Source organism: Chiroxiphia lanceolata, chromosome 25, assembly GCF_009829145.1.
Source record: "Chiroxiphia lanceolata isolate bChiLan1 chromosome 25, bChiLan1.pri, whole genome shotgun sequence".
NCBI lineage: Eukaryota > Metazoa > Chordata > Aves > Passeriformes > Pipridae > Chiroxiphia > Chiroxiphia lanceolata.
The window spans coordinates 6,755,031-6,766,524 of NC_045661.1; the positions used below are offsets into that span (position 1 = coordinate 6,755,031).

The window sequence follows — 11,494 nt, forward strand, 5'->3', positions numbered from 1 at the left end:
CCTTCATTAAGTGTTTAATTAATCTGCTTTCCTGTGCCCAACTATGGATTTCTGCCCCCAAACTCTCTCTGCACACACAATGACCCCGTGGATGCCCTGACCTGCTGGTCCCACGACTTCTCCCTCACAGAGCAGCTCAACCTCAACTCCAAGGGTTTGTTTCCATCACTCACCTTCCTCCCTCACCCTCCACTCTGTGCCTGCTTTTCTATCCAAGCTCTCCCATCCCTGGAAGTGTCCAAGGCCAGGCTGGACCTCAGTCTGGTCCAGTGGAAGGTGTCCCTGCCCACCTTGAAATGATCTTCAAGGTCCCTTCCAACCCAAACCTGGGATTCTTCAGAGCAGGGACTTCCTTTTCCTTCCCTCTCTAAATCCACTGGAGTTTTTCCCGCTGTCAAGACTCACAAAAATCAGGGAAGATGGGGCTGGCAGAGCTCTCCAGGACCCACCTCCACAGCAACACCCTCCACCAACACCCTGTGGGCAATAAATGAAAACCTGCAGGTGAAAATTGGATTAAAACACAGAAAACAAGAACAAGAACAAAACACAAACCCGGTGACCAACAACCTGGCAGGGAGAGGAACCAGCAGGGGTTGGTGTTCAACATAAACCAGAAATGGACAAAGGGGAAAAAAAAACAGGGACAAATTCTGCTGGGAAAAAATAAAAAGTTCTTAATTGTTGTCAAAGAGAGGGAGGAGCTGCAGGAGCCAAAGACACGGACAACAGAGGGTGGGGGTCCAAAGTCATCCCACCCCACACACCAAGGGACCATCAGCGGGGGTGGCACAAGCCACGTCCAGGATCAACAAATCCAGAGACACCACCAGGGATGTTACAGACACCACCTGGGGCTGAAGAAATTATTATTGACAGAGTTCTGGTTAAAAAACCCACAGCTCACCCTCCCAACTGGGCAAAGCCCCACATTGCACAGCTGGCCAAGGCCTTATAAAGGCTCACAGGAACCACAGGGAGAGCCAGGGCTCCTTCTCCAGGGTTTGTATAAATAGCTGCACTGTCACTGCCTGACAGTCCCATTCCCACATCCCTTAAATACATCCAGTAACCCACGGAGCGCTCACAGCCTTCTGCCTGACAATTGTTCTCAGGGATTCACAAAATGAGTTCCCAGGGATTCACTGAAAAAGTTCTTAAGGGTTCACAAAAAAGTTCTCAGGGATTCACCAAAAAAGTTCTCATGCATTTGAGGAGAACAACCCAAAGCACATCCACAATTTCCCAGGGGCTTCCCAGCCTGCACCAGGCCCTGGGATTGCAAAATTCCTTTGCCAGCCCCAAACCTGGCCCTGTGCAATGGAAACTCTGCTGCCCGTGCTGGGCCATGTCCCAGGGCGGGATCAGACGCTCCAAGTCTCCCATTCCCGGCATTCCACACGGAATTCCAAACACACCCACAGCCTGGAATTCATGAGGCTGCTTATTCCATCGGGGGTTTCTCCCTGGCAGAGGAATGGGGCCCAGGGGAGTCTCAGCTCTGCTGCATCTCCCTCCTCATCTCCTCCAGCGCCGCCTCCCTCTCCCGCAGGAGCTGCTTCAGCCGCTTGATCTTCTCGTCCGGATCGTCTCGTCCAGGTCTGGGGGAGCCGCCGGGAAAGCGTCGTCCCGGAAGGAACCTTCCAGAAGGGAGGGAGCCCCTCCGGGAGCCACCAGCTCTGGGATCTCCAAGTCCGTGCCAGCGCTGCCCGCCGGGGGTGTCCCTGGCTCCGAGTCCCTCCTTTGGGAAGCTCTGGAGGATCCCGTGGGAATGCTCGGCTCCGGGGAGGCTGGAGGGGGTGAAACGCTCCTGGGAAGTGCATTGGTGGTTTCTGAACTTGGGCTTGTGGATTATCTTGTTCTCCACTTCTTTCCCTCAGGATCGGAGGAGTTTCCCTCTCATTCCTGCTGTCTGACGGGGGAGGATCTGATTTTCCTTTCCTGGTCAGATCCTCCTCCGGATCCGCGATATCTGCACGGGCAGGAACAGAGAAAAGGGACACGTTTCTGTTTCGTGCTTTTTGGCAAAGATTCCGGTTAAAAATTCCAGACCACTCAATTCCCTCCTAGAAGGGGAAGGGCACTGCACACCCGCCTGGGCTGGGTCATGCCCTTCATCCCCTGTGGCTGCTCAAGTTCTTGACACAAGAGCAAGACAAAAACTTCCGATCTGATGGGAAATTCCAAATGTACCAGAATTCTCCATGTTTAAATTTGCAAAAAAGCTCAACCCCAGGAGTGCCATGACAGGGGAAATTCCTCTCGGATCTCCCATTATTTAATCACAGAATATGGAACAGGATGGGTTGGGAGACACCTTAAAGCCCATCCAGTTACACGCCCGTGCCATGGGCAGGGACACCTCCACTATCCCAGGTTGCGACAAGTGGCCTTGGACACTCCCGAGATGGGTTAATTAAGAGCAGCTTTAAATCTGCTCATTTTAGCACAGAATGAGCAAACCTGAGAGAAGCTTTGGTTGGGTGGGCAGGGTACCACAAAAGGAAATGCAGGACACTGGCTGAACTCTGGATGGAAAACCCTTCCCACGCATTAAGAGGAAGTCCCCTTCCAGGAACATCCAGCCAAGTTCTCCCAGTGACAAAGGAACAAGTTTATAAGGATTTGTAGCTCTGAAGGCTGGGCAGGTCCACGAGTGAATTAATTTAATAAATTAGTTCTAATTTAGTTCTAATAACCCACAGCCTGAGATAATGGCACTTGGCTGATCTCAAACTAAACTGATACGATTTTTAAATTAATTATAAAACGAGTTAATCACAAAATTACCTCCATCCTCTGCTTGTCCCCCCTGCACTGCTGGACAAAACAAGGTTAAACACAAACCAGGACACAGAGGCCCCAGTTCCCACCAGGACCATCCCTGGCATTGTCCAGCCACCACCAGTGAGGCAACTTCCCCCAAACCTGTTGCCCAAATTCCCTCCGGTGGAGCCCGAAAATGAGCACAAAGATCCTCAGGTGGTGCTCAGAGAAACCCAAAAACAAGTCCTAGGAACCATTGTCCCAGATTCCTGGGAATCCAGGGGTGGGAGGCTCCCAACAACCCCCAGCCCTGCCCTGGCAATGCCTTCCCAAGGGTTTTTAGCCCGAAAAGATCCAGGTACCTTTTCTCTGGAACACATTCTGCAGGCAGTTCCCTATTCCATCCAGGGAGGATGAGCTGCAGGAATCACTTCTCCTTTCCAGGCTGTCACTGGAACAGCCCTTTCCTCTGGATTCTCCCAGGATCTGGAATCAGTGGGATTCTCCTCAGGTAAACTCTCTCCTCCTTGGTGAGCCCCAATTTTTCCTTAATTCCAAGTATGCTTCAGTGGGGCTGCTTGGGGGGTTGTGTTTCAGCTCTCCCAGGGACATGTTCCCCCGGATCTGAAACACAGAAGCAGTGAGAGAACCATCAGTCCGTCTCCGCTCTCTCCTTCTCTCCAAAAAATAGATAAATACAGAATATGGGAAAGAGGTGATGGAAGGAGAGGAGAACATTGGCTTTGTCTGCCCCCCTCCAAGAGCCTCTTTAGCACAGGAATCATTTTGGTAATTATACTCATTAGCATGGGTCTAATACTCATTAATTACTTAAAATCCATTTACCCCCCCCCCAAAACAAGGAACTCCATCATGGAGCATCAGAAGGCATCCAGTCCAACCAGCAAGCACAGAAACAGAGGAGCAACAGAATTCCCTGTTCTACACCTTCCAAGTGCCAGGGAGGAGGAGGGAGGAGCAGGCAGTGCCTGCTCTTTACAACCCATGGCTTGGCAAATGTAGAAGCTGAAAGCAGCACCTTTGGCTCAGCTGTTCCTCCCTGAGGTGAAAGAAATGCAGAAATAAACTGGATTTCAACCATTCTCAGGTGAGGAACAAGCCAAAAAGGATGGTGGTCATGGGAGGAAGGAGCTGGACCTGCCTGTGCCCTGCCTGAGCCCTGCCACGAGCACAAACTTGCTGTCCAGCTCGTTTTCCATGGGAAGCTGCAAACTTCTCCTTCTCCACCTCACACCCACCTGCAGCCCAAAGCTGTGCTGGGAAGGGTGTGGATCCACCTGGAGAGCTCCAGCCACCACCAGCCTCCCTGGAGCTCCAGTTCCCGCAATTATCCAGGAGGGGAACACCATCTTGCTGGACCCCTTCCTCTCCTTTCCTGCATTCTCACTTGCACAGTTCAACCTCAGGGGAAACAAAGACCATTAGGACCAGAACCAACTCAGGCCAGGGACCCTGGGGACAGAGATCCAGAACTCCTCAAGGGCCATTTTGTCACAAACCCCCCCAGAGAAGAGAGGGGGTGTTTCATTGGTAGTTAATTAAAATTACCTTGGGCCAGTCTGCACTGGAGCCTGTTCCTCTCCCACTGGGGTGACACAGCCCCCGCTGCCCTGGGCCGGGGTACTGTCCCTGCCACGGTGCCCTGTGCCCCCCAGCCGGGCCTGGGGTGTCTCCCATGGGTGTGGAGCAGGGCCAGGGATGGCCCTGGATGGCCCCAGGATCCTGCTGGGCAGCACCGGCCAGCACTGGGGCCGCGGGGGCGGCTCTGGAGTCGTTGGGGAGGAATGTTGGAGGTCTTGCCCGTGGGTTTGGGTCGTCTGGGCCAGCAGCACCCCTTTGTTCTTGGACAGCACCAGGTTGACCACTTTGCTGGTGATCTGGTTGACAGCAGAGGAGTCCACGCGCTGGGGCGTCTCCTTTCTGAGTGAGGGCTCAGGAGAGGAGGGGGTTTGTCTCTCAGCCTGAGCTGCCAGGATGTCAGAGCCCCTCTTGGCCAGCAGATAGACCTTCCCGTTGTACATGACCAGGGCATTGTCCTTCAGCGGCGTCAGTTTGGTCTGGCCGGCCCCGGGCCCGCTGGGGCAGAGGGGCAGGACGCTGGCAGAGCTCACTCCCACGTTCTTGGTGTCCGACAGGGTTTTCAGGATCTTGGAAGCCACGTTGTTGGAGGATTTCACGGGGATGAGGCACGGGGTGACCGGAGTGGCCTCCTGCACGATCCACTTCATGGGGGCCTGGTGGCGCCGGCGGCCCCCTCGGCCGGGCCAGCACACGGCCCCCTCTGGGGCTGCTGCCAACAGCAGGGTTCTGGGAGCCTCGGGGCTGCTCTGGGGGCACAAGGCCTGCATCCGTTTGGAGAGGGCCTGGGGGGTCCTCACGGTGTTCACAGGGGACACGTAAATCACCGTCGGCATCTTGGAGCCGTCGGACGCAGAGGTGGCTGCGGCCGCCAGGATCTTCTGCTGGATGGCCGGGGGCAGCAGGGACGCCGGGACAGACTTCACCTCGGCATCAGCCGGGATCTGCAGGTGGTGGCCGGAGGGCAGCACCAGGGGCTTGCCGGGGTTCTGTGCTGGGAGGGGGTTTCTGTTGACCACCATGTAGGCTGTGCCGCTCTGGGGTGAGGAGCCGGGCACGGCCACGTCCTGCACAGAGCCCCTGCCCTGCACACTGGCACCGGGAACCAAGCCCTCCTTCTCAGAATCTGCCCTGACACCCCTCCTGCTTCTCTAACGTCCTCGTAAGAATGATCTTCCCCGGGATTAGGAGACTGGAAGATCTTAACGGATGAAGGTGCAGCAGAACTGCCGAGCTGGGTCTTAAAGGTAAGATGGACAGGGGTGGAGATGTTCCCTGCAGGGCTATTTGGCATGGCTGGAGCCTGAACTAGCGGCACAAAGCTTCCCGAAGGTTTGGAAATGGGGAGCAATTTCAGGAGGTTTTTTCCATCTGGTCCCGTGGTCTGAAGGACTCGGTACATGCAGCCTGCGATGCTTGACAAAGAGAGGGGAGAGAGAGAGAAACGAGAGGCAGGGTGAGTGAACACAGCACAGACACTTCAACCTCAGCGCAGCAGGGACCTGCACCCCCAGGGCCACCCCAGGAACCAGACAGAGCTGAGCTTTGGGAGCTTCAGGAGCCTCAGGAGCTTCAGGAGCTTCCTCCTGCCCTGCCCACAGAACATTCCGGGTTTGCATCTCCACCACCACAGACTGGCTGGAGACACTGCCCAATTCCTGCCCCCCCCAGCAGCCAGAAATGGCATCTTTTTCAGCTTAAAAATATCTGAAAAGGCCCAAGGAAACACCTCAACGTTATCCTCCTCTTCCCCTCACAAGGAATACTCTGAACACGAAACCGTTCGCCTCCTCTCCCGTCTCCCTGTTACTGTTCATATCCCCCTCGCGGTGCTGGGAACAGGAATTGCAGGAAAGCTCCAGGAAACCACAAGGCAGATTAGTTGCATGGCCAAGATGGACAGCAGAAATTACTTCAGGCACACACAAAAAAACCCAGGAATTCAGAAGCAGGACCACGTTTACTTTGTGGGACAGAGTAGAGGTGACCAACTCCCACACCCGCGGTGTCATCCTTGAAACACAGAAATCAAAGGTGATTCATCCTCAAAGAGATGGAAAACCTTCAAATTCCACCAGGTTTTGAACATTTTTGAGGACGGAGGCTCAATCTGGGAAGGAAAAGGCTTCAAAAATGAGGAGAAAGACATGGAAACAGCACCAGGGACACCGGGAGAGGAAACAGAGATTTTGTAGAGGTGAAGGGACTCAAACCAAGAGAGTCTTGTCAGAACCTGGGTCAAGGTGGGACTGCTTCAAATGCCAGGATTTTGAAGTCCATGGCAAGACAGAGAACCTTTCCCACCCCAAGGGGTTTTCCCGAATGCAGGACCTCCTCAGGACCTCCTGGACTCTCGGGAGGACAATCCCACACCCAGAGCACTGTGAGCTGACAGAGATTGCCCTTGTCGGGAGAGAAGGGACCAAAGGACTGGGAGCTGGTTTCCTGGTCCTGATAGATCCAGAAGGAATTTAAAGGGCAGAGCTGCCAACCCCACCTGGAGTCACCAAGGGCATCAGCTCCACCCCACAGGAAGTTCCCACACCAATGGAGAAACACGGATTTGGGATCAGTCCCGGCCCCACCCGGGTACACCAGGGCTGGTTCTTGCCTCCCTGGCAGGGAGCTCTAGAATGGCTTTTTCCCCTGTCCTTTGGGCTTGGAACAGTGCCTGGGAGGTCTCCATGCCGTGTCCCACTGCTGGATCTGCTCCAGGAGTCAGTCAAGGCTTTGCCTTTTCCCACCAAGTGTCAGGGATGTTCAATCTCAAGGCTGGACAGCTCCTGCTGCAGCCCGGGGGTCCCATGGGGTGACCAAACACCCCCACTGTCTGTCCAACCAGATCCTCCCTCCCTGTGACCTTGGAATAACCCCCACACCCCAATATTTTGGTCCAGAGCCTCATTTCTGGGGCACAATGTGTGAGAAAGGAGACTCTTCCATGAAGGATCGGATCTGTCTTTCACCCTCCAAAAACTTAAAGAAGGGGCAGCAGATCCTGTGGTTCTGGGGGAAGTTGGGAGAAGAAAATGGACCTGGATGTTCTGGACTCAGAAGTGAGAGGTGAGAAGGAGCAGCACTGACAACAGGAGTTTGGCTCAGACACAGAGCAGGCAGAAATCCCAGTGTGGGGAGCACTTGGAACCTCCCAGCACAGCTGACAATGAACGTCAGCAAGATCAGCAGCTCCTGGGCAGCACTTTGTGTCCTGTGCTCTGGATCTCCCAGGAATTCCTTTACAACCCCACTATCCACAGCCTCGACTCCCCCTCCATCAGTGAGGATCAACACCCTGATAATCCCGGAGGGATTTTCCAGCAGAGTCCCAGGGAACCTGCTGGTCTGGTAAAGAGCAAAGAGGCACTTACCTCCACCCCAACTACCTAGGACTGCAAAGGGGCACCAAGGGGCAGGAAAACCTCCTTCCTCCACCTGTCAAGGCAAGGGGACACCTCTAACTGTGGGCAGGAGGGAGGGGGAGATCAGAGGGGCAGTGAGGAAAGCAGGGAGGGAGGAGCAGAGCAGCATTTCCAGGGCAGGATCTTCAGCGGGATCCCAGCGCTCCCCACGGGCCCCACCCGGAGCCACTTCACCTCCAACAGGCTCCAAAAACTGGACTGACTGCGCCACAAACAGGGATTGGGGAGTTTTGGGGGGTTTGATGAGCCCCAGCACTGCAGAAGGAAACTCTGAGCTTTTGTGTGTCCATGGAAAAGAGAGAGAAAGCCCAGAACAGTAACTGTCTGGGAAATCACGGGGTTTGTGCTCGGACCTCAGGCATGGAGAACCACAAAAAACCCCAAAACACAAGAGAGAAGGGAGGGAAATGTTCCCTGAGATCCTGAGGAGTGGAATTCCCACTCATAACCTCTCCAGAAGAGGAAGGGAAAGGACCATTGCCAACATTTTTGGGGCATTTAAACGGAAAATGTTTTGTTGTAACAACCTCACACCAGAAAGGCTTTCCCAGGAAACACAAAGCAATCACCAGGTTTCACGTTACCACAATAAAAATAAGGCATTTTCACCATTTTCACCCACTTTTTGAGTGATGAAGAGGAGAGTAAAAGTTATTTTACTCCAGTTTTCAGGCCACTGTCAATCTGAATTAATGGATCTTTAAGAATCCCTTAATCTGAATTAATGGATCTTTAGAATCCCTTCAGCAGAGTTGAAAAAAATTCCACTTGGATCCCCTTTTTAGGGGGATTATCAGATCGAATCCATTGGGTTTAAGATCAAGTTAATTCCTTTTCCTAAGACAAAAATAATAACAGGAATTCTGTTTTATGCCAAGTTGTCCTTCAGAATGTTTCCCAACATTCCTGGAGTTTTCTTTCTCCTCTTCATCTTCCTTCCCCTCCCTCAGCTCCACAGAATTTCTGTTTCACCCATTTTATTGCCTAAACTCCTCCTGTTGTTCATCCCTCTCACTAAAGCAGCATGAACACAAAATACTGAGCATTTAAACTTCCATTTTCTGTCCCTCGTGGTTCATTAACAAACATTTTTGGGATATTTCCAGGAAATAAGAACATTGATTTACCCTGAATAATTTCAATCACCAAATCCAACCCACCAGGATGTGAAATTCCAGAGAAATCACGGCTGTGTCACCAAAAATAAATCCGATTAAAGAGACAACCTGGCACAAATTGCAATTTTCATGCAGAGTCGCCAGATCAAATGATCCCTCCTGGAAAAACAGGCCCCTTCTCTCCCTGCCAGATGTTGGTTCAGACCCAACTTTTCGCCTTCCATGGACGGGAATAATTATCAGGAATTTGAGCCACTCCAGAGGAACCACCAGGGTTTATTTGACTGGGACCAGTTGGATCCAGGAAGAGGCAAATAACATTTATTGTAAATTGGAAAAGCACCCCCAGGGACAAAGTGGAATTAGTGGATTGGAGTTTGTATCTAATTATTTATAAAAGTGTATCCAATCCATGGATGGCTGAATATTGTAGTAGTAATAATAATAATAATAATAATAATGTAACTATATACTTATATTATATTTATTTATATATTTATTTTATATAGCTGTATCCATTCCACATATTAGTTCAATATTGTAACAAAATAATTATTAATTAATAATGAATAAAACAATTTTAAATTATTAATAATTATCACTAATAATACTATAATTAATATTGTGGTTATTTTATGTATAATTACTATAATTACTGTTATAACTACTAATAATTGTTAATATTATTATTATCCAAAGGAAATCGGGATGTGGATGTTGAATCCACAGGAGTCCTGACCAGAATTCCCCAATGCCCTGAGGTTTTCTCCTAATCCAGAAGCTTCCAACAATGGCACAAAAAGCGCTTTGTGTTCAACAATAATCGTGTCTGGAGACTCCTCCAGCTCTGTGGGATATTCCCTGGGAGCAGAGAATTCCAGGATGTGCCAGGAAAGGTTCCCTGGGCTCAATCCATGGGCAGATCCTGCTCCAGCCACAAAACCCTCGGGAGAATCCAAGGCCATCCCAGGGCAGCCCCAAACTCACCCCAAACACCTCCTGGAGAATTCCAGGGACAGGGAAACCCATTGGGAGCCAAAGCAGGGCCGAGCCACCGACCCCCCTGAGCCGGCCCTGCTGGAGCTGGGAATGTGGGCCTGGAGCTGGGAATGTGGGCCTGGAGCGCTGGGAATGCCCTTGGCACGGGCGGGGCTGGGATAACCCAGGATTGGGATGTGGGATATGGGAACGAGCAGCTGGTGCCAAAGGGGTCCCTGGAGAGTCCAGGGCTGGGAAGGGAGCTGGGAAGGGGCTGGAGAAGCCCTGAGGGAGCTGGGGGGGCTCAGCCTGGGAAAAGGAGGATCAGGGGGGACCTTCTCCCTCTGGAATTCCCTGACAGGAGGGGGGAGCCAGGGGGCGTTCGGGCTCTGCTCCCAGGGAACAAGGGACAGGAGGAGAGGGAACGGCCTCAGGCTGAGCCAGGGAGGGTCAGGTTGGATATTGGGGAAATTCCTGCCTGGAAAGGGCTGTAAAGCACGGGAAGGGGCTGCCCAGGGGGGGTTGGAGTCCCCACCCCCGGGGGGATTTAAAATCCCTGTGGATGTGGCCCCTGGGGACACGGGCAGGGGTGGCCTTGGCAGGGCTGGGGGTGGTTGGACTCGATGGTCCCAGAGGGCTTTTCCAGCCTCAAGGATTCCATGGTTTTAAAGCGTGGAAGGTTCAATCCCTCTCTCTCGCATCTCTTACATCCCCTCGACGGGTCCAAACGAACAACGGGAACAACGGACCCGAACCGGGAACGGCCCCGGGAATGGCCCCGGGAACGGCTGGGGGGCACCGGGACCGGAACAGGGCCGAGGAGGGAAAAGGAAAGTGAAAGAGAGGGGAAAAAATGAAAGGGAAGGGAAGGTTTGGGAAGGGAAGGTTTGGGAAGGTTTGGGAAGGGAAGGGAAGGTTTGGGAAGGGAAGGGAAGGTTTGGGAAGGGAAGGGAAGGGAAGGGAAGGGAAGGGAAGGGAAGGGAAGGAAGGGAAGGGAAGGGAAGGAGAAGGGAAGGGAAGGGAAGGGAAGGGAAAAGGAAAGAGAGGGATGGGAAGGAATGACAATAGATGGGGATGGAAGAGAAGGGACAGGAAAGAAAGGGATGAGATGGGACGAGCAGGCAAAGTCCAGGCAGGGACGGGCAGGACGACGCCCCCAGCCCGGCCCTCCCCGGGGTCCCTGCGGGGGTGTCTCGTTCCCGTTCCAATCCCGGTCCTGCGGGGTTCGTGTCCCGTTCCCGTTCCCAATCCCGATCCCTGTGGGGTCGTGTCCCGTTCCCGTTCCCATCCCGTCCCTGTGGGGTCGTGTCCCAGTCCCGTCCCTGTGGGGGTGTCCCGTTCCCGTTCCCAATCCCGGTCCCTGTGGGGTCGTGTCCCGGTCCCGTCCCTGTGGGGGTGTCCCGTTCCCGTTCCCATCCCGTCCCTGTGGGGTAGTGTCCCGGTCCCGCTCCCGTTCCCATTCCCGTCACTCACAACTGCGGCCGCCGCTCGGCGCTCCCGGACATGGCCCCGCCCGCGTCGCTTCCGCCGGCCCGGCCCGCCCCGCGCCTTCCGGGGCCGTGAGGGGAAACGGCTCCTCCAGCGGCACTGCCGGGAATGACAGCCTGGGATAGC

The 11,494-nt window shown here is 53.5% G+C and overlaps 1 protein-coding gene across 1 annotated transcript; it reads right to left on the minus strand.

The window, feature by feature from the left end:
* Positions 1-656: 656 nt before the first annotated feature.
* Positions 657-11,494, minus strand: LRIF1 (ligand dependent nuclear receptor interacting factor 1). Its single transcript, XM_032710368.1, is given in 10 exon segments — positions 657-1,584; positions 1,587-1,853; positions 1,886-1,972; positions 3,129-3,255; positions 3,257-3,313; positions 4,336-4,604; positions 4,607-5,504; positions 5,506-5,547; positions 5,549-5,780; positions 11,354-11,494. Coding segments are annotated over 10 exon segments (2,100 nt in total). The 5' UTR covers positions 11,386-11,494; the 3' UTR covers positions 657-1,495.